The sequence below is a fragment of the Neodiprion pinetum genome, chromosome 4, assembly GCF_021155775.2.
Source record: "Neodiprion pinetum isolate iyNeoPine1 chromosome 4, iyNeoPine1.2, whole genome shotgun sequence".
Classification (NCBI taxonomy): Eukaryota; Metazoa; Arthropoda; class Insecta; order Hymenoptera; family Diprionidae; genus Neodiprion; species Neodiprion pinetum.
Genome location: NC_060235.2, coordinates 14694221 through 14721073, shown reverse-complemented (window position 1 = coordinate 14721073; position 26853 = coordinate 14694221). Strand labels below are relative to the sequence as shown.

The 26853-nt window shown below is 42.3% G+C and overlaps 1 protein-coding gene across 1 annotated transcript; it reads right to left on the bottom strand.

The window, feature by feature from the left end:
- Positions 1-3558: 3558 nt before the first annotated feature.
- Positions 3559-3993, bottom strand: LOC138190859 (uncharacterized). Its single transcript, XM_069135387.1, has one exon. It carries the CDS (start codon positions 3991-3993, stop codon positions 3559-3561), a length of 435 nt encoding a protein of 144 aa, XP_068991488.1.
- Between the last annotated feature and the right edge of the window lie 22860 nt (positions 3994-26853).

The window sequence follows — 26853 nt, the reverse complement described above, 5'->3', positions numbered from 1 at the left end:
TCTTTACGCAGAAATTCACATTCATCTGGCTGCAGGGTTATTCCCGCATCAGACAATCTCTTCACGAGTTTCCGAAATTTGGTTTCATGCTTCTTCAAGGATCGGGAGTGAATGCCTATGTCATCCAAGTGGACACACATATCAGTACCCTATAATCCCGATAGAACCTGGTCTATTAGACGTTGAAAGGTGGATGGGGCATTTTTTAAGCCGAGTGGCATCGAAGTATACTCGAAATGGCCGTGAGGAGTCAAAAAAGCTGTCTGCGCTGTGATCGGGATGCATTGGAATTTGGTGGAACCCGGAAGCCAGGTCGAACGTTGAGAAATATTTTGCGGAGCCTAGCTGGTCTAGGATGTCGACGATATTTGGTAGCGGGTAAGCGACGCCAATGGTTTTTTCGTTAAGTTTCCGGAAGTCAATGGCCATTCGCCAATTCTTTTTGCCGCTAGTATCTGATTTCTTGGGGATGATCCAGACCGGAAAATTTTAAGGAGATGAAGAATGTGTGATAATGTTTTGATCGAGGAGTTTTGTCACTGGTTTTTGTATTTCATCTTTGTGTACTCTTGGGTGTCTCTATTGTGTGGTATGAATTGGTGCGTCATCAGTAGTAGGAATCGTACAGCTGACTAGGTTTGTATGTCCCAGGGTGTCACCTGGGGGGAAAAAAAAATGATTGAATTTGATAGCGAGATTAACTATTAATTGTTTTTCTTCGTCATTCAAATGGTCCAATCGCAATTTTTCTTTAAAAATGTCAAGGCGTCTCCAATCGTAATTTGGGGATGTGGAAAAAACGCTATTCACGATCTTTTTTTTTTTATGTAAGACCTGTGTTAGTAAGACCTGTCCGCTGCTTGCAGGACTTGTATGCGTTAGGTGTGTCTTTGCGCTAAGCGTGGCGGTGCTCGCGAGTTCATCGACTTCTTCTAGTGTTACGACTGGTCTTCTTATTTCCACAGCTGATTCGTTGGAATTCATTGCATACACGTAAGCAAACCGTTGTTGGTTCGTAACCAGGGCCTGTCCCAGGTATATGTTAGCGCCTACTTCCAACTGTTCTATGAATGCCGTTTTCACCAAGGGATTCGAAATTTTTTGTGCAATCACCTGAGCCGTTCGTGGTGGTATCAATATGTAGTCTTCGTTTAGGAGTTTGAATGGTTCGCTAGTATTGTTCGGTATTATTTTTCCTGTATCGAAAGATATCGTTGCATTTTCGTTCCGTAAAAACATTGATCCTGAGATTTCGTCTTCTTGTATCGGGAACAGATCGTCGACTATATGGAATATATGAAGGTGTCACCAATTCGAATGCTAGTTGTTCCTAATACTTTCATTTGCTCGTGTATAGCACTAGTAACGTGGATTTGACCTTCGAGTAATTTACACGGATCATGCGGATGTATTGCTCCGAGTTTAATTATGTTTACACCAGCACCGGTGTCAACTATAAATGTGCTGGGTTGTTGTGTGAGTTCACTGGTGGTTATTCGAACCTTCGGTGTTAGTGTGACAGATGTTATGAGGATGCGAAGTGGTGCTGCGGTGTTGGTTCTATGCCTGTTGAAGGGAATGACGCCGGTTTCACGAGAGATGAGGTAGTTGTTTTTCAAACAGATAGTCGCCTTTTTCGAACGTGAAAAGTCTGAACTCAGTATACCGTCTTCGATGATTGGAAAGGAGTTATCGACAAGATGGAATTCGTGGCGTGTATTAGCTAACTCGACGTGAAGACTTCCTATTGTTCTGATGGATTCTTCCGTTATCCCTGAAATCTGCCTAATGTCTTGTCTTTGTGACGTGGAATCTTATGTTGATTTTATCGATTTTCAACAAATTAGTATTAGCGCTAGTATCTATCATGAGTGTCACGTCAGTAGTATAACAAGGCCGGTTCTGAATGAAAACACCTTCTTTACCGACCAAGCCGACCAATCCGTCTCTTCGTGCATCCTAGACGCAAACCCTTGAAGGTTACCCCCGCTCTAGTGAGATGAAATGTGCTCTGCTGACCGCTCGTCGGTAAGAAAATCTCCCAAATGACCATGAACGTCAGTAAAAAATCCTTCAAATGACCATGATTGTCGGTAAGAAATCCTCCGAATAACCATGATCGTCAGTAAAAAATGCCTGAAATTGCAGTGGTATCACTCCTTGTGGGATAAACTGTGCTCTTTGTCAATAAAAAAAATCATGCTATCGAGCGGGATCGATAACTGCGTTACCGAGCGCACTGCGTGGATCTTCGAACGTTCCACCGAGAATCCTGGCATGTGTCAGGTTTTGAGAGCTTCCAGAAGTTTCGAGAAGATTCTCACGGCCTTGAACGAGTCTAGACTGAAGAACAATTCATCGGACGTGTTTCGACTCGACGGTGAGCGGCATGTGGTCGAAGGATTTCGGTGCGACGTTGAATTTTCTGGAGAGCAAGGTTGAATGTTACATAAGCTTTGTATTGGAAAAAATTCTCTCTCACGAGCTAAGGTGAAGGTGTGAAATTAATTAATGAATATTCTTTAAGAAACGGTTTTATTGAGTACAATTTTTAGGGTACAGTTGACAATTACTTCACAGCGATAGTACAATAATTCTATTCAACAGTATCATAACCAGGATGATATATTCGCCAGGAATGGGGGACCCTTCTTGTAGACGCTCCTGCGCAGTAACACAAATCGTACACCCTCGCCATTCGAACAGTATGACGATTTTGAAGCAAATTTTGAATTATCAAAACGTTTTGTGCTGCACAGATTGCGTTAGGTATTGTATGCACGTCATATCTTGGAGACACAGCTGCAGTTTTTTGCAAGGTTTGAAGCGACGGACAGTCAAAGTCCAACATATCGATGATTTAAACTTTGGGGACAATTATGAGCAACCGATCTCGTTTTTCTTCTCCTTTTACGTACACGGTTTCAGCTTTGCACAGCCTGTCTTCAATGGTCCACTCAACTTCCTCGAACGGTATGGTTCCACAGCGCCAAGGTAAACCGTAAAAATCGCGTTCTATCCAAGAATTTTGGCTTTTGTATTTGATGACCAGACAATCCCATTCGTGAGGTGGCTTGAATGAAGACATTGATGGAGATGCTTCCGAGTGGATTGAAATTATAGCCAATTCTTTCAATGGGAAGGTATTATTGAAAGGTCTACGGAAGCCGTGTATGTCAACGATAAGCTTCATCTTTGAACTGTGCGAGATGGTGGGGAACGGGTCAGCTTTTTTAACAACTTTTTCACCCCACCACTGAGCGGTTTGTATTCGACAATACGATTGTGAACAATCGAGCAGTACGCCGATGTTTCAGCGGAAAAGTTGGCTTCAGCTTCAAATTCAAGACGGATGTCGACAGGTCCGTACTTCAAAGATTCGTTTTGTTTTGAACACTCGATAACGAATGAGGGGACGTCTCGAAGGAATTCACTCTTTGTCAGCAACGGCTCGGGGTTCTTGTCGTACTAGGTAGCTTTGAAGTTTGCGTACATCTCGTACAGGAGCGCGTACAGATTACGACTTATGTTGAGGTTCAGGTTATCGTACGGATAAGATTAAGAGTTTGAAGATAGCTTGACGTCCGTGATATTGCAATGATCAAAATGACTTGGGTTCTTGCCGGTCTTGTTCGTTCGACTTGTTTGGAAACCCAAAATGACGTAACGAGGTTCTTCAAGCAGAGTGGAAGTTTTCACAGTCCAAACGTGTTTCGATGTTGTGGTAAGTAGGGGATATTCGTACACTTCCCAACTTCGGAAGCTCATCGAAATAGGCGGATCTCTCTGAATGAAATTAAGCAGGTCAACTTTTTTCTGATCCGCGAGTTTCAAATACGGTATTAGCCATTTCACTGCATTGATCGTGATTTTGAATTCCTCCTCTTGCGTCTGCATGATAGCGTTGACGTCAGGTTTTGATCTCATCAAAATGAACTCATGTTTAGCGTTGACAACGATCTTGCGGTAGTCTTCAGCGAAACGCAATATCATGCTGAGCGGTATCAGTACGTCAAAATTACCCTCAGCATCGGTTAATTTCTTCTTCTCTTCTACATCAAGCCATCCAGCGTTCTCCATCAGCCAAGTCTGACCAAGGTGCAGGGAAGCGTAACCATTCATGAGACTTGTCAAGCCAACGTTCTTCCTTCTTTCAATCTCAACTGCATTAATTTCGTGGCGAATTTCTTCAAACGGATGACAGATCGCGTTATTTACGAGCTGTGTGTTCACAGTAGCTGTACCTTCAGGTTTGAGGAGTCGTCCATGGATATGTACCGAACTTTTGCTGGATAATATGCATGAATCCTGATGCTGAACGGTGATTCGAATTTCATCGCTGTTGTTGGAAGTTGACGAGGCGTAAGGTTTGTGAGCGTGTATTTCTTGGTGGGCGGTTGATTCGTCAAAGACGACTGGTGTCTGAATGTTTGAGATTTCTTCATCCATGGCACGTAGCAGATGATAAGACAGCTAAATCAGAGTCTTAGTTGTCGGAAATTCCTCTTCCAAAAGGTCTCAGTTTCAGACCCAGAGCTATCAGGAACTCCACGTTTCGACGTGTTTGCGGTTCGGGAATTGATCGATGACTGGCTTGATCGGGACATGCTGACTGACTGATATACCTACTCGTTGACAGTCTGTTATATACAATACCCATTGCTTATAGCGATTTGATATGTAGTCTTACAGTAATAACTTCTCCACGAAAATCAACCAGGTCTCCGTCTCGATCCACTAACCGGAGCTGAACGTGATCTATCGTTCTGACGATGATCGGAAGGTAAATGACGTGCGACGGTACTTCCATGATCTTATATCCTGGTGAAACACTCGGAAAAAACTCGTGAATAGTGTGTACTTTGTGTCTGTTGACGTAGGCGCCCGTTGTGATGCTGCACTCCACTTGCAACGCGTTGACCTTGAGTATAGTTACAGGCACGTCTGATTCGTGAGTTTTATCAACCTCCTATACACGTGGTGTGAATCCCAAGAGTTGAGCAATGGAATCATTCGGCTCAAAGTTAATCGTGCGGTTGCATGTGATTTCGCTCCGTAATGTATTACTGCTGGGTCTGATGACGAGCCTGATATCTGTATTTCTTAGCACGTTTTGAACATATTTCTCTATGTCCTCGATCTCGTAGCTGCCGGTAGGTATGGTGATCACTTTATCAGCTACGTAAATTTCATTGTGACCAACATCAACGTTGAGAATAGAATTGAAGGTTAACAATTTTGCCTAGCCAAGAGCATAACTTTTATCACGAGCAAGTTCGATCGGTGGGAAAGCTTGTGCCTCGACAATCGAAAAGGTTCCCGAAATCATTAACGTCAACGAATCATCCATGACTGCCAGTAGGAGACTGACTTTGATTAATCACGCACCATATAGCTTTCATAGTTTATATAGCTCACCACTAAGAAATTTCAGACACAAGTGTCCGCATTCAAATGTATCATAATCCTGGTACCTTTCATGATTGTATTTGACGCTACCAACGCCGAGGTATTTTATGAGGTCTGAGGGTGGTTGAAGGTTGCTGAAACTGTCAAAGTAATCGATATTATTGTCGCGTTTCTTGCATGCAACCCAGTGTGTTCCCGGACCGTCTTTGTCGTCAAGGTTGATTATAGCTGACTCGTTTTTTCCTGGGCCGTTTTTGGGCATTTCGTTCCGCATGAAAACACCGCGGAAATGCGGAACCTTAAAGATTCTTGCATATTTCAACAAGTTTCAATTAGTCAACGCTTGACGTGGTAGCATCGCATCTAGTTTTTCGAAAGATGGAGACTAAGACCTGTTTTGTACGGTTTTATATGAAGCCCTTTGCCCAACGCGATAGCTTCCATAGTTTTGTTGTGTCGTTTGATATCTCCCAGCTCTCGTTCAGCAGCACTGGCATCGTGCACAGCTTTTGCTATACCTGCCGCACTACCGTCTAACGCACCCGTAGCGCTGAGACCTGCAAAAATAGTAATAAGAAAAGGTAGAAAACCACCGACTCTTGAAGGTACTGCCAGGACGCGAAGTGTTCGCACGTTACATTTACCACCCTCTTGTTAACGGCGTTTTCAGCTCCCTTCAGCGCAGATTAGATAGTAACTTTTGCATCGTTGCTTGGAACCATAGAACGTTTTGAAGCATTTACAATTCTTCTCAAGGTCACATTTTTTGATTTTCTAATTCCCATTCCGAGTTTTGATTTCACTTTCATTGTATCAGCTATTGCCCAAGCGGCTGCCTTCTCACCCAAATTTCCGTCCTTTGCAAGAACCTGTTTCCAAGCTTTCTCAGCCAACACCCTATCAGCCTCGTCTCTAACTTCAAGATTTTCACGATTCTGCGAGTAAGCAATCTCGTGGTCCTTGCAGGCTCCGTCAAGAGGATTGATTCCCGGATCACCCCGCGCAAGTCTCTTTGTTAACTTTGTACCAGGCCCACAGTACTGATAACCAGGTACGTGCAATTCGACTGAAAGACTGTTGATGATTTTATTCACCAGACCCTTGCCACGATGTTGCCGCCTGCTGCTTCGCTTACCTCTGTACGCGATCATGTTCGTGCGTTGACTGTAAAAGTGCTTTGAAACGGGATATTTATAGCAAATCCCATTAGTCATGTCCGAGATGCGGTCTGAGAAACAACTAATCACGCTTCCCGTGATGAATTTTGACAAATTTTCGGAGCAAAATGTCAAAAGGCACAAACGGCACGACAAATTACTCCCGAATAGTGTGCGTGCAATATTCTGTGTACCGTCAAATTGTGGTAAAACTAATGCGTTGCTCACACTTATCACCCATCTCAACGGACTCAGTTTGAAAATATCTACACCTACTCAAAATCTCTCAACCAACTAAAATACCAATTGTTGGAGCAATTGTTGGACCATTTCGAGAAAGTGGAGTATTTTCGTTTACTGAGCGTGAGCAAGTGATGACATCGAAAGGAGCACGGTCCATCTCAATAATCATATTTGACGATGTAGCTTGCGAGAAGCCGGACAATATTAGGGCCTACTTTTGCATGGGTAGATATCACGACGTTGACTGTTTCTATCTCTGTCAGACGTACGCGCCTATCTCCGAACATCTCGTGCGCGACAATGTGAACTTACTCGTGTTATTCAAACAAGACGATATGAACCTGAGACACGTATACAACGACCATGTCAACATCTATATGTCTTTTACAGAGTTTAAAAGTGTGTGCTCTGCATGCTGGAACGGTGAGAAGTACGGGTTTCTGGTGATCAACAAAGATAGTAAGCTCAACGAAGGACTATACAGGAGAGGATTCGATTCTTCTGTTAGCCTGGAAAAAAAAATAGAATCTACCGTTTTCGAGCGAGAAATGCAGTAGGGGGCCATTCATAAATTACCTAAGAAATTTTCATCCAATTTTCGACCCCTCCCCTCCCCCCTGTAAGGAATCGTAAGATTTTTCACAACCCCTCCCCTCCCGTCTATATTACGTAATTTTTATAAAAAAAAAAATATCGCACGTTTTTCGATTGTTATTTATATGTTTATTCAAATATAAATATAAATAAAAAATACAACATAATATTAATCAATCAGTTGACCATGGATTTTTTAGCCATTCTTCCATTGATTCAATTACTGGCATAAATGAATCTGTTTTGCAAGTATCATTTCGGCGATCAACGCAATTTTGCACGTCCTCTATTCCAATCTCACTTTCTGAACACCAATCAAAATGCTTGCGACCTGTATTTTCTTCTTGAAATACGCACAAAATTTCTTCTTGACGTTGCACTTCAATAGAAACAAGTTTTCTCGTTTTTTTTTCTTTGGCACTTAATTTGTGCTTTAAAGCTTTCATGTGAGACAATGCTGCTTTCTTTGTTGCAAAATATGAACGATTGTAAGGTTAAAACTATGGGGTTTATTTTATTTGTGAGTTGATAGGGTGGGCTTGAAATAATAGATTTATTGTCAGAGATGATCGATACTTTATTAGGCGGGGTTACAGCACGGGGCCTGTCGTCGAACTCCCTCGTCATTTCGCTCGCATTCGTCAAATTCCCTCTTTCTTGTCGTCAGTCGGAGCTAAGGCTCCGACTCATCATCATTATTCTTCCCAATAATATTTGATGCTCACAGTTTGGCCTTTCCTGACAAAAGTCCGTCTCGGACGTTTCGCTTCGATATACATGTATGTATAAAAATTTTCTTTTTGCCTATTTTACAGGTACGTCACAATTTTTACAAAGAACAATTCCATTTTTATTTGGCCTACATCCGCTTCTTAATTACATGGTCGGTTTTATACATGTATGTATAAAAATTTTCTTTTAATGTGTCAAACGCTTTTAATTCATTCTCACCAAACCGAAAGGTTGCATCTTTCTTACAGAGTTCGTATAACGGCTTTGCTATCGCCGAAAATCCTTCGACAAATTTTCGAAAGTATGAGGCCATACCAAGGAAGCGTCTAACGGCCCGGACGTCGTGAGGGACAGGATAATTTCGTATTGCCGCGATTCCGTCGTTAGTTGGGCTTATTCCTTCTTGAGAAACTCGGTAGCCCAGATAAGTAATGTTAATAAATAGGAATTTACATTTATCCACTCGAAGCTCTAATTTATTCGCAACTAGTGTGGATAGAACGGCTGACAGTACGCTCAGATTTTCTTCGATAGTTTCGGTCGCGATCATAAAGTCGTCGAGATATGCGATAACATCTCCTCGATTAATGAATTCATTCAAAACCTGATTTATCCATCTCTGGAAACTTGTCGGAGCGCCTTTCAGGCCAAACGGCATCTTTACATACTCGTATTGTCCGAAAGGTGTGGCAAATGCTGTATATTTTATTGAATCTTCAGCCATAGTTATGTGATGAAATCCGTCTTTCAGATCGAGCATGGTAAAATATAGTTTGCCCTGTAATATGTCGAGCTGGTCCTCGATCAATGGGAGGGGATAATTGTCTCGAGCGGTCATTTTGTTCAGTGTGCGATAATCCACGCACATACGTGTTTCGCCGTTCTTCTTTTTCACTAATACTATGGGTGACGCGAACTCCGACTCGCTCGGTCTAATTATTCCCTTTTCGAGTAGTCTGTTTACGATTTCTTAAACGTGTTCCTTTTCAACGTACGAGAGCCTTCGAGGAGCGAAGCGGAACTGTTGTGTCCCAGTTAAAGTTAGTTTGAATTCCGCTTTTACGTTTGGTTCTCCTGGACGTTCAGGGATTAAATATTTTTCCCGAAATAATTGTCTAACTTCTTTTTGCACTTCGATTGGTATATTCGGATTAATTTCCAACAGATCTGCTTCGTCCTCTACTGGCGAAGAAATGTCAATGTTAGCTATATTCGTAATCTCCATGTCGTATTCGTTTTCCAATTCTTTTAGTCCAAGACCGAATCGTTTTATCATACCTCGACCCAAAATTACGCAGGATACCATTGTATAATCTGGGACAACCAGCAGTTTCAAAGATTTTTCTACTCTTCTATTCTATGATAATCGTTGAATGTTTCTCCGTTTTTCCACTGTCTGTTTTCAAACTGACGACGGAGTGTAACTTTGTTTGGACGGTGGTCAAACATGATTCGCATTTCTTGGAGGAATTGATCGAGGCTCATCTCTATGTGCTCAGGTTTCTAATGAAACCAATCGAGAGCTTTTCCTTTGAGTTTCGATCCAACCAATATCCGACATAGATCGTCGTCTAAATTGTATGACGATTTTATTAAATGCAATTGTTTTTCCCAGTTTGTGAAAGTATCTTGGTTTCCATTGAAATCGCTTAATAGTTCGGTTAAAGCTCTTATGTTGCCCTTGGGCTGCACCTCGACGTTCGATGGAGAAGCGCTCGCACGCGCTACCTCTAGTTCTCTCTGTGCTAAGGCTAGTTCGCGTTGCATGAGATCTCGTTCGCGTCTTAACAGGTCTAGTTCTCTCTGCATCTCATTTTCCGCGGGGGTGGTCCGGGAGGAACCGCTCTGCGTCAATTCAACGATGTCTGATTCTTTTCTCCAGTCGCCGTTCGGACCTGCTTCGTCTAATCGTGCAATCAGTTCGCTTTTTGAACCTGCTGTCGGTAAATCCCGCTCAAGCAGTTTTGTTTTTAATTGGGCGACTGTGAATTGCTGTGGTTCTCGCATCATTGCCCTAGGGTCTCTCACTTTTCTCTTCTGTATTAACTCGAGACACTTTTGTACGTGAATATATATACGTAAACACTCCACGAATAATTTAACTTTCAAACAGTACGTATCATGTAAATATCTTATAGTCAACACATAAAAACAAGTTCGACGCACGCCTGAGTGATCATATACACGGTCAACACTCTTTTCACAGTTCGCGAGGTCATCACCGATATTTCTGTTTATTCTACCTCAATATTTCTCGTTCGGAGTAATATTCTGAAATATTTGGACCTTTTCGAAATACGTTAACAGCACCACTATGGCGTCACCTAACCACGCCACAGATCACGTGATTTTGAATTCGTCCGTTCTCAATACCCGATCTGGTATTATTCAAACTTTCATCCCCTTTTTTCTTACAGAGCACTCAACCGTCGACTCCGATTTTCGAAAGCTAAATCTTTCTAATTTTCACTTTCACCAGGCCACTTTACCGTCGACCCTGGACTCGCATTATACCCTGTTTTGTATCTTCCAAAAATTTCTTTACTTTTTCCGGGCCACTTTACCGTCGACCCTGAATTTTCCCGACACTCGATTGCCCGAAAATTGAAAGGTAACGTTTTAATAATTACGATAGTTCGCTCCGAAATCATATACGATCATACGACACCGTTGGGCTTGTATCGTTATGATATTCGCGAACACGCGCACACTCAACAGTAACGTAATTCTAAACGACTTTTTCAAAATTTTCGACGCCACGAGTCTAACGAGTTTCCTCCAGAATCCCGGCTGTCTTAGTGTATTTTTTCGTTGTAGGCCACTTTGGATACTATATCCCACTTCTGAGATTGTAAGGTTAAGACTATGGGGTTTATTTTATTTATGAGTTGATAGGGTGGGCTTGAAATAATAGATTTCTTGTCAGAGATGATCGATACTTTATTAGGCGAGGTTTACAGCACGGGGCCTGTCATCGAACTCCCTCCTCATTTCGCTCGCATTCGTCAAATTCCCTCTCTCTCGTCGTCAGTCGGAGCTAAGGCTCCGACGCATTATCATTATTCTTCCCAATAATATTTGATGCTCACACCACACGTTGAACAAATTCTGTTATGAAGCTGAGATTGAACAGTAGGACAAAAAAAGTCGTAGGGCATTTCTGCGAAACCTTCAAACTGAGGATTATTGGACGTTTTAAATGCCAATCGTTGAAATAATGGTAAAAATTTCGCATCTTCAGTCTTCTCTTGTGCAGTAACTAGGAAACCCGTTTCTTCATCTTGTTTCACTAAATATGGAGGTGGAAAAAAGCCTGTCGGTAGAATAGAGCGCAATTTGCTTCTGTGCTGCCCGCAACAGTCAATGTTAGTACACTTGGAAATCTGTAAGATAAATAAAAAATCTGCTTACAGAAATTTTTTTTTATGTATGAAAAAATATTAAAAACTCTGTGCAAATAATAACCTGTAAAAAATATTGCGATTCGCGCACACGAATGGAATACCACTGTTCATCAACATCTAATGTTAAATTGGCGAGTTTACTTGTAGGCTGCCTGAATTCAGCAAATACTGGATAACCATCAATTACCACCTCATTCCAAATATTAGCTAGTGCCTCTCCTGCGCCAGCAAAGTTTTTTCGCTCAAGTTCATCGTCGATTGTCTTGCCGTTAGAATCGAGATGAGTACCAGAAGTATCGTGGCGTAAAATTAATCCCGATAGATGTCTACTTAGAGGTGCCATTCTTCTCTTAACTCTGTTAAATGTACTTCGCTCAGGTGCGTTTGTTGCAATAAATATAGCATCTAAATCGTATTCCTTAAAATGTTTTATCGCAGATGCGATTACTTTTGGATATCTAAAACAGAATTATGCAATATATTTTATATCGGGATTATGTTTACACAATAAATTAATGTATTGAAATATATTTTATTTTTATTAATTATTTGCCTAGCTAAAATAACTTTAAATTATAATGATAGGATCATATCAGAAAAAATACTAATTTTCAATTATTGCAGAAATTATAAATTTTATTTTATATTTTAGAAAAGCAATACGCACCTGGGATTTTCATCCGGTCCACCATCAGCGCTTATAATAATTATAGGTTTAATCTGATTTCCAGTTTTAACGAAAGCTTGAAAATTTTCTAGTTCTAACAAACGTCTAAAACCATCCGCATGTGTTTCAGCTGTTGAAGAATCATGTTTTCCGCTTCTTATTGATATATAAGTAGGGCCTGAGTATGTCACCGCTTCAGGAGCTCCTAAACTCATTGGCTTGATAACTATACCGGCATATACGGAAGGTATTAACTTGTGTCGCTCTGCTATAACCCAGTCCTGATCAGGTAAAGTCACTTTATATTCAACGTGCATGAGCATTGGTGACTGCTTTTGCGCTGCTTTCAATCCAATAGGAACTCGAGCTTTATCATCTTGAAATAAAAACATACCTGTTTTGGACCTAATAATGATGCCAAGGATTCTAAATAACGGATTGAAGCTGTACAAAAGCGACCGTCTGCATGATCTTTATGGCTATCATTTTGAGCTATACACAGTCTCACTGGTACGGTAGACACGTGTCGTTTTCCTTCTGATGAAATAGAATTTTTAGGTATAAGACGTAAATACGTGGCACTTCTCGAAATTTCGAATCCCATTTCTAGAAGTCTGTTGTGAAGATCGTCAAGAGTTTTACAAGAACGAATTTCTTCTGTGCGACGGCGATCATGCGCAGCTCCTCCAAAAGTCGCGATGTCGACTATAGCTTTACAAAGCTCCGATTGATATTCTATACGCGGTCTACCAACCGTTTTGCGGACTCGTAAAATTGACGCGGCGCCTTCATTCGCTGAGCAGATGGATTCAATTTTTCTCTTATGAGATGCTCGAAACTTTTTTTGGTATTCGGCGTTAGACTCTTTCGATTTAAGTAAACGTTTCGTAGTATCTAACTCCTTTTTTGTTTTGTCTACATCTTTCTTAGATATGGTACCCAAATTACTATTTCTTAAAAGGAGCTGAGTATTGAATTGACTTTCCAAAGCTTGAATTTTATTTTTTACTGCTTGTTGAGCTGGCGTAGGAGCAGGACGTTTCAAAGATTGCGAAGCTGTCGCTGTAGTAAACGAATTCTGGCTACTAGTTGAAGCGTCTGATTTTTCACTTTGTGAAAGATTAACAGATATGGAAGTGCCGCTACTTGATGTTTTATCAGAGTCATCTTCAAGTATATTTGTGTTATTGTCGGAATTACTTGTAACCTAATCAATAAATTGTTATCAAATTAGATTATTTATTGAGTAAAAATAGGCTGGACACTAAATAAAACTGATGAAATCTTACTAGAGTCAGACTTACTTTGTTAGCATTTGCAAAGTAACTCATCAAAGTTACTTTCTTCTTTGCAGTTTTGAGATTATAAACATTGATTCGTTGTTGTATATAATTATCAAACTCTTTTTTATCTTCAAAACGAGACTTCGATTCTTTCTATTCTGCATTAGCGTTTTTTTGTAGCACTTGCGCGCTAATACTTGGAAACGCATTTTTGTACGATTTGTAAAACCGCTGATACAAATCGATATTGTCACTCATCACAATTTTTAATCATAGAACAGAAAGGTAAAATAAATGCAGAGCAAGTATTTCAATACGCGGACAAACGATCTGCACTTGACGAAACTCAGCGAAGTACTAACCACTCCACAACGATTTTTAAAAACAAAAACTGAATGTTTACATCAAGTTCAACTTACCTCCGCGATCCCCCTGAAAATCATTCTCTTAGAAATGTATGCCAATATAAAACATGCTGGGCTATATCAGTGCACTTGTTTTATACATTGTATACATACTTCTTTATACTTCAGACGCTATATCTTATACTTACAAAATAATTCTCTTTTTTCTTTTCATTTCACCGACGGTGAATATAACTAAATTTTTATTTCATTATCGCGTCAATACAAATGTTTGATTTCTAGAACATGAAATATGAAAAAAAAAACCTTACGTAATACAACATTTGACCACCCCCTCCCCCTTAATAAGAATGTGTAAGAAAACATCAAACCCCTCCCCCCCCCCCCCCCCCCCTAAGATGTCTTACGTAATTTATGGATGACCCCATACAAGTACTGCAAGCAGCGGACAGATCTTACTAGCACGGGTCTTACATGGAAAAAAAGGATCGAAAATCGCGTTTTTCCCACATCCCTGAATTACGATTGGAGACGCCTTGACATTCTGGAAGGAAAATTGCGATTGGACCATTTGAATGACGAAGGAAAACAATTAATAGTTAATCTTGCTTTCGAATTCAATCATTCATTTTTTGTCCCAGGTGACACCCTGAGACATACAAACTCAGTTAGCCATACGATCCCTACTACTAATGACGCAGCGAATCATACCAAACAATACAGACACCCAAGAATACACAAAGGCGAAATACAAAAACAAGTGACAAAACTCCTCGATTAAAACATTATTACACATTCTTTATCTCCTTACAATTTTCCGGTCTGGATCATCCCCAAGAAATCAGATGCTCGCGGCGAAAAGAAGTGGCGAATGTTCATTGACTTCCGGAAACTGAACGAAAAAACCATTGGCGATGCTTACCCGCTACCAAATATCGTCGATATCCTAGACCAGCTAGGCTCCGCAAAATATTTCTCAACGTCCGACCTGACTTCCGAGTTCCACCAAATTCCAGTGCATCCGTATCACAGCGCAAAGACCGCTTTTTTGACTCCTCACGGCCATTTCGATTATACTAAAATGCGATTTGGCTTAAAAAATGCCCTAAGCACCTTTTAACGTCTAATAAATCAGGTTCTATCGCGATTACAGGGTACTGATATATTTGTCGATTTGGATGACATAGTCATTCATTCCCGATCCGTGGAGGAGTACGATACCGAATTTCGGAAACTCATGAAGAGATTGTCTGATGCGGGACTCACCCTTCAGCCAGATAAGTGTGAATTTCTGCGTAAAGAAGTAGCGCACCTAGGTCATATCATCACTCAAAATAGATTGAAACCTCATCCGGAGAAGATATCAGCAATAAAAAACTACCCAGTTCCGAAGACTCCTAAACAGATTGAACAATTTTCAGGCTTGATAGGCTACTACCGAAGATTCATTCCTAACCTTTTAGAAATTGCTGGACCTACTAATAATTTGCTAAAGAAGAATAGCCCTTTCATCTGGACAGCAGAACATCAATTTGCATTTGAAACTCTACGCGATAGTCTGTGTCGGGAATCTATACTACAGTATTCCGACTCCGGAAAAACTTTCGTCCTAACTACCGACGCTTCAAAATATGCAATAGGAGCAATACTTGGTCAATACAAAGGTGGCGAAGATTTACCAATCGCGTATGCATCGAGGGTGTGACAAATGGCTGAAATCAATTACTCGGTGTCCGAAAAAGGATTCTTAGCGGTCGTTTATGCCGTCAAACATTTTCGCTCCTACATTGACGGTAGAACCTTCACCAAGGTTACAGACTACGAACCATTACAGTGGATCAAAAACGTACAAGACCCGACTTCTCGTTCAATGCACAGGCGACTGAAGTTGGAAGAAGACTAGATGAAGCTGCACATGGCTTTACGTCGCGAGCTTTGCAATCGCAGCTAATGCTCAGTGCTCAGATACGCATCAAGGATTCGAACGGTCAATTTGAAAAATGTCGCGCTCTGTTAGATACCTGTGCAACAGGACATCTTATTACGGAGGATTTTGTCAAAGAATTGAAATTACCGCTACACGCGTGTTCGTTCTCTGTAGGAGTGATCGACAATAAAAGTACGATATCGAAGGGTGCAATCGATTGTATGTTCTATTCGATCGACAACAACTTCAACAAGACTCTAACTTTTTTGATCATCCCGAAGATCGCTGATAACGTATCGAACGAGATATTCCCTCGCGAGCTGATCAACATACTGAGCAATCTAAAATTAGCCGATCCACGATTTCATTTGCCCCAAAAAATTGATGTTCTCCTCGGTTCAGGGGCCACACTATCATTGTTATCGATCGTACAGTGCGATCTATCTCGCAATGGTTACGACCTGTTCCTTCAAAAGACTCAGCTCAGATGTAAAGGTCAAAAGTCGAGTATCGTGTCCGCTGGTCGAATTGAGATAACAAATCGCAAAATTTTGGTTGCTGGACGATGCAAACGCAAATCAAATCAAGCTATCGGAAAATACTGATTGCGAGACTCATTTTAATCGAAACGTTATTCGCGAACCTTCGGGGCGCGTCACCGTTCGGCTGCCATTTCGCAGTACTAATTGAGATCTCGGCGATTCACGATCGGGAGCTTCACGACGATTCATGGGACTGCAAAAAAGATCGAACGCGGATCCGACCCTCAAACGGGAATATTACCACGTTATGAACGAATATTTCGATCTAGCTCATATGTCGCTGGTTACCGACGAATCGCAACCCGGGTATTATCTTCCACATCACGCGGTTGTAAAATCAACGAGCATGATGACTAAAACGCGAGTAGTCTTCGACGCATCAGCCAAAACGAGCAAGGAAATATCGTTAAATGATACCTTGATGGTCGGCCCGACCATTCAACTGAAATTGTTTGAACACCTTCTTCGATTCCGTAGTTACAAATACGTGTTTACTGCCGACATAGCGAAAATGTACCGACAGGTTTGGATTCATGCCGACGATCGTTGCTATCAACGGGTGTTTTGGCTTCATAACGACAAAATCCAAATGTTTGAACTAAACGCAGTGACGTTTGGCATGTCATCGGCCCCATTTCGCGCTGTACGAACCGTGCAGAGACTCGCGAGCAACGGAAGCGCGCATTTATCAGTCGGTGCTCAGGCCTTGATGCGCGATTCATACAGACACCGTCGAAAAAATCGTACAAATTCGGGACGAGGTAATTGGAATATTGAAACGCAGCGGATTCGAAATACGCCTATGGGCGTCAAATCACCCGCGAGCTCTGAATGATCTGGTCGAGATGACCGAAGATGTAGAATTTATTACGGACGAGAATCCTGTGCACAGAACATTGGGCATTTCATGGGACCCGCGACAAGACAATTTGCTGTATAACGTTAAGCGCATTCAGCCTTCCAAAAGAGTTACCAAGCGATACATTTTATCAGAAATCGCCAAAATTTTCGATCTCCTTGGTTCACTCAGTCCGGTCATTCTCACATCAAAGGTGCTTATTCAAAAATGTTGGAAGGCAAAAACCACTTGGGACGAATCTGTGTCTAGCGCATTATATTCTGCATGGCAATCGTTCGCGGAACAAATTTTGTTAATTGATGATTCGAAGATCGACCGATACGTATTGATAAATTACCCAGTCAATATCCAAACACACGGATTCTGCGACGCGAGCAAAACTGATTATGGAGCTTGTTCATACGTTCGCTCTTGTAATGAAGAGGGCAAAATTTGCGTTCAACTGTTTTGTTCAAAGGGGTGTGTCGCTCCACTAAAGGAACAAACCATTCCGCGACTTGAACTTTGCGGTGCGTTGATACTCGCGCGTCTGTATCACGAGGTTTTCAAGGTAGTGACCTTTCGTGTTTGCAAGACCGTTTTTTGGTCTGACTTAACAATAGTTTTACAGTGGTTGAGGACACATCCGAGCGTGTTGAAGGTATTCAAAGCGAATCACGTCCCGGAGATACAAGCGGCCAGTAAAGACGTAGAGTGGAGGCACGTTCGATCTGACCAAAGCCCAGCCGACGGGTTGTCGAGAGGTCAGCTTCCTCAAGAATTTTTGAACAATGAATCGTGGTTTCGAGGCCCATCATGGTTGGCCCGGCCGGAATCTGCTTGGCCTCAGTTTGCCAAGACAACGCAGGACCATTTGCCTGGTATCAAGAAAGTATTTTGTATTGCTTTGCTGTCACGACCAGAGGGAATTTTTGAAAGGTTTTCGTCGTACACGAGATTAATTCGCGTCATCGCGTATTGTTTGCGCTTTTCGAACGCAAAGAAGGTCAAGGGCGCTTTGACCATAAAGGAAATCGACGAAGCTGAACAGCGTATTGTTCGCCTGATACAACAATCGCATTTTCAACACAAAATCGAATTCAAAATCGATCTGCCTATTGGCTGCAAATATTTAGAATGTCTATCATTCAATTATCAAGCGCTATAAGCTCGGGGAATTTGGTTCGATCCAACTACAATTATTGTGTTTTATTGATCAATTAATTTGATATATTATATAACGAACATTTATTTCATTTGAATTTGTAACTACACATAAAACCGACTGATCTGGTGCAATAGTGGGTCGCGACAATTTCGAAGGAAGGATGTCGAGGCAGCAGAGGAGGAGTTAACGGAGATCCCTGCGGCGCGGGAATCCAAAGCGAATGCAATTCCCACTGGTGATCGGTAAGCCGCAGCCTCTTATCTGTTTTCTCGTCAACAGCCGACTACCGAATTTGCGAAGGATCGAACATATCAAACTATATAATACATTCAGTGATGTATACCACTGTTTCGGATCACTTTGCTCGTGAACACTCCCAGCGGGGGGTGAATGTTTGGTGACTGAAGGTCGTTGGATATCGCGTCATCATAGTTTCTCGAGATCGCCGCGCTCTATCGACTCGTGGCAGCACTGGTGTCTGATTTTCGCTGATAAGTGAGCAGACGCGCGCGCGAATTTGTATCAGTCGTCAGAACGACTCGCTTCGGAAAACACATTCACGATGAGGCCTAAGGCCAATACAAATCCAACCTAACGAGGTTGACGAAAACAGTTTTTGTCATTGAGATCGAGAGAACGGCAACAGCTCAAGATTCTCCGATCCTTTGACAATGAAAATCTGACCGAGGGGACGGCAACGGCTCAAGATCCCCCGCTACAAATACACGGAAATAACGCAAAACCCAACGTAACCTACACGCGAGATTGCGATGGTGTGAGTCAAACGGGCGACGTACGTTTCATTAAGCCGATCTGATATCATGTAATGATAGGATGTACACGTAACGATAATACATGTGAAATAAGATCGTTACAACGTCATGGGTTTCTATGCCTCAGACTTCTCCCATATGAGCTAATAAATGATATTACGATTTGACAGCTCAATCATTGTGAGTTATCATTCAAAGTCATAACAGACCTAGAACTCCCATACCAGATCATTGAAACCAATACGAAAATCCGAAGTAACTTCGAATTGAAGAAGCTTCGACCATACAAGCGTTGACTGTCATTTCGCGTCTGGTCCAAAAGTTGGTTTGTCAGGTCTCTTGCTCGATATTGGGTGTTGGGATTGTTCTGTTGTTGACGATTAGTGTTATTTTGGAAAATTCTTGAATCTCGGCAGATATCCGAATTCTGGGGATATCGGGACCGATTTGAGCGGCACTGATCCCTTGAGTGGACATTGCGACCACACTGCATGCAAGTTGTGTTGGTACGCTGCCTTGTTCTGCACTCTTCTGTACTATGACCTGCCTTCTTGCAGTATCTACGTACTACTAACACGGAGGGTCGTTCAGGACAATATTCATAGATGTAATCGGTTAATTTACATATACTACATTTTCTATGGTTTTGTGCTTCGTAGTTAGTATCACGGTACGAGGTGAGTTTAAGTCTTTCCGATAATAGATTTTCAGTCTTGGTGGCCGTGTCCATAGTCATTTGTAGGGTTTGTGGATTCTCACGAGCCACTCTTATTTCTAATCCGTCTAGTAAACCTTTCATTAATCTAAGTCTTGCGGTTTCATTGATATTTTCTTCTAGCACTGGAGCATCACTGATAGATTCTGAGGCATCTATTGATTCGCATGCTAGTCTCAACAGATGTTTTATTCTAGCACCGTAATCTAATCCACTCTCATTCAGCCTCTGTGCTGATTGTGCGAGGTGTAGCTGGATACATGGGAAGTGTTGTTTAGATGCGTAGGTCTGTCTTAGGCAGTCTAGCAAATCTCGAAGAGAATCCGGGTTATCTGACTCAACATTTTCACTCGCGTCGCCTTCGATTTTAGTGCGGATGAGTGTGAAAAATAAATTCAGTTCTTTGGCTGAGACAGCTTGTCTTGCGCATTCTACTTTAATTATGAATTCGGATGCGGGCATATTAGTGCGATCAAACGTGGGAATCAGAGCCAGTGCATCTTTAAGCGGCAGATGCGAAAAAGTACAAAGTGAAGATGAAGAGAAGGAATGGAAGAAAATGTTGCATTCTTCCTTGAGGATGTCGGTATAGCGATTTCGTGTCTGTAGGCGGTGATGACGTCAGTGTGCGTTGTGTTGTACTAGAAGTCGTGAAGAATGAAGATGTCCTCGTAGTTGCAGCCGAAAATAGTTTTGCAGCAATATCGATTTGGAGATTCGGATTTGTTTGTGACGTTCGTGTGAATCTGAGATCGTTGATTAAGTTAAATGAAGAATATGACTTTCAGAGTGTCTTCAACACTATCACACAGTGGTATTACTTTTGTGTTAACATCACCGAGCTTGTACACTTTGGAATCGGTCTGTCAGATAGCACTTCATGCGTAGCACACGCGTAAAATGGTATCACTGAATTTCCGGAAAGCGAAGGTCACCGCTGCCACCAATGTTACATCCGTAAATCGAGTTTACTCATGAGCGGTAGGAGTAAACTGGTTGGCTTCGCTTTCACGTACTAGGTCAACCGGAAGTCAGGATGAGGATTGAATAACGTAGGTTCTGTTAGAGATATTACTTATAAATTTATTTCAAAGAAGCTGAGATCGCGGTAAAAACGAAGTGTACTGTTTGAAACTATGTAAGAAGTCTAGATGTGACGTTGTTGAGAGTTAGAATAGTAGTGTCGCTAGAGACTGAAATGTTCTGGATGCAGAAAAAGTGTGAAGATGCTGAAGGAAGGGAATGGAATTAGACGAGTAAGCGCGATAGTGAATAGCGCGAGACTACGTGGAGATAAGAGGACAGGACAGAGATCATGAGATTCATATAAGAACCGTGGGAAAGTTAGCGAGTAGGAAAAATTAGAAAGAAGTGGTATGCTGGACGTAACACCTTGAACAAAACTCTAGGCAGGATATGCAACTTCTACTTTTGGCCGCGTTGCCCAACTGACGTTGAAGATTGGTGTCGACGATGTCGAATCTGCATGGCAATGAAAGGGCATTGAGCTAAATGACATAGCTCTCTTCAAATTCACAACGTAGGAGCTCCTTTCGGGAGAATAGTAATGGACATCCTCGGACCTCTCCCTACAACCTATTCTGGAAATGAATATGCTTTGGTCATTGCCAATTATTTTACCAAGTGGCCCGAAGTGGTCCCACTAGCTAATCAAGAAGCCTCTCCTGTAGCTAAAGCGTTCGTTGGAGACTTTATCTGTAGTTACGGAGTTCCTCTAGGATTTCATACCGATCAGGGCTGAAATTTTGAGTCAACCTCAATGAAAGAGGTTACTCAGATTTTAGGGGTTAACAAGACCCGTACGACTCCTTCGCATACTCAATCTGACGGCATGATAGAGCGTCTGAATTGAACCTTACTCCAATATTTGTCGTCCTTTGTAGAACAAAATCAAAGAGACTGGGTCTCCTAGATACATTTCTTCCTCATATCCTACAAGTCTGCGATTCATGAGACGACAAAACAGATGCCAGCCATCATGCTTACAGGAAGAAATCTCTGACTTCCATCAGATTCAGAAGAAGGTCCGGTTCTTGTGCAAAAACAGCAGCAAATAGATTATGCCTCTCTTTCACAACGACGATTAGAAGCAATTCATCGTTTTGCTAGAAATAGAATTTATATGATTTTGGATAAATTAAAAACTCGTTATGATATTCAAGCCAGGGTTTTAAAGTTCAATCCCGGAGATTCTGTATTGCTCTTTCAACCTTGAAGACAGAAAGGACCATGTCCGAAATTACAAAGAAACTGGAAAGGCTCTTAGTTAGTAATCAACCAGATAAATGATGTTGTTTACAGAATCCGAAGATCTCCTTATTTACGACAAAAAGTCGTACATCTGGACCGACTGGCTCCATTTGAAGCTTAAGAAGAGAATGGAATTTAGCACATCGTTTTAGGTCAGGTTGTTTAGTGAGACTCCGTGTATACACGACGTTAAAACTTTTTGAACAAAACTGAAACATCATCGGAATTAACCTCTTTCGTTGAAATATTTTGGTTATGTGTCACGGGCATTCCCAACCTATTTTTTTGCCTGTCAAAGAAATGAAGACGTCGATGATTAGCTTTTGTTTCTGTCGATATCTGTTTTCTTCTTTGTTTCCTTATAGAAGTTTTCTTCTTCTGAATTGGATTTTGTGTCGGATAGGCTTTGGTTTCTTTTATGATGTGAATAGAGCCACGATGATTTTTCGAGCTCGACGAGCGATTGCTTGATTTTTACATTTTAATAACCCCAAGTGTCAGTTTTTGTGAGCACTTTTTCAGTTTTTTTGACACACAGCCTTTTCCTTCCGACCTTTCCGATTCCTGAGGATGATTGGTGGCCTTGGTTTTGACGAATTACATGCAAATGATTGAGATAAGATCGTTTCTTTCCTCTCTTGAATAAATATTTGATCCAACTTATTCGTGCTTTTCCCGCTGGACGAATTTGCATTGATCTGCCACCACTCACATTTATCCTCCCAAACTCTAGGGTGTGCTGATTCTGGAATAACTCTTGGATGCAATCACCCATTCTTTTTCCTGTTTCCTGATGCCAATTCCCAGAAGATATCAGCCTTTCCCCTCTGGTTTACCTTGTATAGTCCCAGAGTTTTCCCGGTTACGGTTTCCCGCTTCGTCGTACTCGTCCGTGTCTGTCTTGACCGGTCTATCTTCCCTAAAGAGGATTGGATTTCTAAACGGCGTCGATCCAGATGGTCTTTGATTTATTCAAATTCATGAAGATACATAACACTAACAACACTTACCTTTATGAAACAAGGCACATAAAATTTTTTAAATTCAATTTGATGCTTAACTATCTGCTCAAGGTTTTCTGTAGTTGACCTTGCGACAGTGGGCAAATGCCAGATAGCAAAAAGAGAGTATTTAAATTTTTAGAGTCACAGCTCCAACTCACCTTCGAGCATCGACTGCTAGATCACTTCCACAATTGTTTTACCTTTCCCGAGTCGCGACCACTCTTTTCCTCGGGAGAGAATAGTTTTACAAAGGGTGAAATCCCCCGTCTTACCCGCTTTTAATCATCTAGTAGTCATTATAGATAAAAGAAGTTCATAAACCTCTTATGTCTTCAAAAGAATGAGGTTGCTGCGTCAACCAACATTATTGTAAAAACAGTCTTGTTTCAGACTTTGAACTAGAAAGACGTTCTCTTATATTGAAGCTTTTCCATAACATTTTATTTGCGCCTTTAATTGACCTACTAAATAAGCTCGCGAATCTATATTTATTTCGCAACGTCTTAAAACGTTTCAATATTGTGACGTTGCACCTAGAGTGCAAGTCACAACAAACCCCGAACCCGCGGGGAAGAGCCGAACGGGTGAGTCCCGTCCCGTCGGGAAACACCCGAAGCTAACCGAAGCCTACCGACGCTCGGCTGAGCCGAGCGCCAGCCAGCAGTACGACAGCGACCTACGAAGAAGAGTGACGTGACACGCCAGAAGGAAAGAGGAAGAGAGAGAGAGAGAGAGAGAGGGAGGGAGGGAGGGAGGGAGGGAGGGAGGGAGGGAGGGAGGGAGGGAGGGAGGGAGGGAGGGAGGGAGGGAGGGAGGGAGGGAGGGAGGGAGGGAGGGAGGGAGGGAGGGAGGGAGGGAGGGAGGGAGGGAGGGAGGGAGGGAGGGAGGGAGGGAGGGAGGGAGGGAGGGAGGGAGGGAGGGAGGGAGGGAGGGAGGGAGGGAGGGAGGGAGGGAGGGAGGGAGGGAGGGAGGGAGGGAGGGAGGGAGGGAGGGAGAGAGAGAGAGAGAGAGAGAGAGAGAGAGAGAGAGAGAGAGAGAGAGAGAGAGAGAGAGAGAGAGAGAGAGAGAGAGAGAGAGAGAGAGAGAGAGAGAGAGTAGTGTATATATGAGAGTTCTTATAGATTTTTGTCAGACAAGCCGTTTCCGAGTAATTAAGCTTAATGAATTGATATAATTTCTCGAGAATTAATCGAGAATTAATCGAGAATTAATCGAGAAATTATATCAAGTTATTAAGCTTAATTACTCCGAAACGGCTTGTCTGACAAAAATCTATAATCAGACCTTTTTTGTAGGAAATTTAATTTTATAAAGGGATAAGTGAACATAAATTTTTTCACTTCAATATTTCGACAGTTCTGACCTAAAACATCAAATTATTATTAAAATCAAAAATAGCGATGATAGACCTCTTAAAGTTATTATAAAGGGCTTAAAATTTCATGAAATTTTTTTTTGCCATACTGAATGATATTCTCTATATATTTTTCGAAAAAAAAATAGTACATTTTTTTGGCCCAGTCTAATGAAGATGTCCTCGTAGTAGCAGCAGAAAATAGTTTTGCAGCAATATCGATTTGGAGATACGGATTTGTTTGTGACATTCGTGTGAATCAGAGATCAATGATTGCGTTCAACGTAGAATATGACTTTCAGAGTGTCTTCAACACTATCACATAGTGGTATTACGTTTGTATCAAAATCACTGAGCTTGCATACTTTGGAACCGGTCTATCAGATAGCACTTCATGCGTAGCACACACGTAAAATTGTATCACTGAATTTCCGGAAAGCGAAGGTCACCGCTGCCACGAATGTTACGTCCGTAAATCGAGTTTACTCATGAGCGGTAGGAGTAAACTGGTTGGCTCCGCTTTTACGTTCTAGGTCAACCGGAAGTCAGGATGAGGATTGAATAAACTGGAGTATGTTTGATAAATCGATTATATGTTCATTGCGTAGAAGTTGAGATACCGGTAGGAATGAATTGTGCTGTGCGAAAGATATATGAGAAGTCCAGATGTGGAGTTGTCGAGAGTTAGAATAGCAATGTCGCTAGAGAGTTGAAACGTACGGGTGCAGAAAAGGTGTGAAGATGCTAAAGGTAGGGAACAGAATTTGATGAGTAAGCGCGATGGTGAACAGCGTGAGACTACGTAGAGATAAGAGGACAGGACAGAGACCATGAGATTCGTGTAAGAACTGTGGGAGAGTTAGCGAGTAGGAAAAATCGAGAGAAGTGGTATGCTGGGCGTAACACTATCAATAATTTAAAAAAATCAAGTATAGGCGTTATAATAATGATCAAAATCTATATGTACGGACGCAATCATTTTTCAATTTTAATTATTATTATTATTATTCATATCGAAAGTGAAATTATTACAATTATCGAATACTATTTTCAAATTTTTATCAAGTTTTAGAATGTTTGATAACAATGTTGAGGTGGTTAAATCTTTTTGTACAATATTGTGACGGGTTTTGAGTCCGCACTAATTATGTGGAAGGGAGGAACAATTAGAGACGGGGCGAGAAAGTCGAGACTGATTGAATAGGTAAAACTTTGTGTCTGTATTTGTGGGGGAGTGTACATGAGTTGCGATCGGGGGGGGGAGTCGACTTAAAAACTACGAAAGATTGTTACAATGGGGTTGTAGACATTAACGGTGGCTGATCACGCCTCAGCCCTTAGCGTCACTTAATTCTAACTTACAGGTACGCGCGCGGGGGGGGGGGGGGTGGTGTAGGGTGACGGGGAGTGTGAGGTAGGAAGGGTCAGTATTGCGGTGGCAGGAAGGGGGGGAGGTGCAGATCGGCTGTAGATTGCAGGCTAACCTGGTGTCGTCGGTGTGTCTGTGTAGCGGTGTTGAGGGGGGAGCGTATGGGGTCTCTGGTCTCCTCGGTTTCGTCGTTCTCTCTCTCTCTCTCTCTCTCTCTCTCTCTCTCTCTCTCTCTCTCTCTCTCTCTCTCTCTCTCTCTCTCTCTCTCTCTCTCTCTCTCTCTCTCTCTCTCTCTCTCTCTCTCTCTAGTAGTGTATATATGAGAGTTCTGGACCACCAACCCCCCTAGCTACCCCTAGTTCCCCCCCAGCTCCCCCCTAGCCCCCCCCCCCCCCCCCCCCCGACTCGCGGCGCACCTTCTTTCACGCCGCCTCCCCCCCCCCCCCCCCCCTCCCCCCGGTCATTTTCGATGGCTATTTCCATAGGATTTGACACACACACACACACACACACACACACACACACACACACACACACACACACACACACACACACACACACACACACACACCTGCGGCAGAAGAGAAACTGCTACCAGGCGCGTCTCCATGGGAATTGGAGAACGCTCGCTGTCCTTGGATGATACTAGGAGACTGAGTCTCTTAGTTAACAGGGTACAGAGGGTAGGGGCTAAATAAAATACACCCCTGTGAAACAAACTCCCCTTAGAAAGGGTTGGTCATACCACCTGACCTCAAGAGGGCAGGTCATCCCATCTGACGCTGCAACAAGAAGATCGTTCTCTGCTGTGACCCACCGGGAGTGTCCGGAACCTGTATCGTAGTTTTCGACGATACCGGCTAAGGCTGATGTGAGCTTGCTCTGCTGAGGTGTAAGTTATAGCAGTAGTTCAGGAGCCAGCCACTTCGGGCCTTGATCAGGAAGTACGCAGTGAGTGATAGAGATCGGAATCTTCACCGCCTCGAGCGAGTCTAGTCCGTCCGTGTATTCCGGGACTGGCTAAGTGTCGACTTGGCC

What these genes read in the sequence shown, in the direction of transcription:
- LOC138190859 (XM_069135387.1), bottom strand. Translation starts at nt 3,993, where the DNA reads ATGATATTGCGTTTCGCTGAAGACTACCGCAAGATCGTTGTCAACGCT.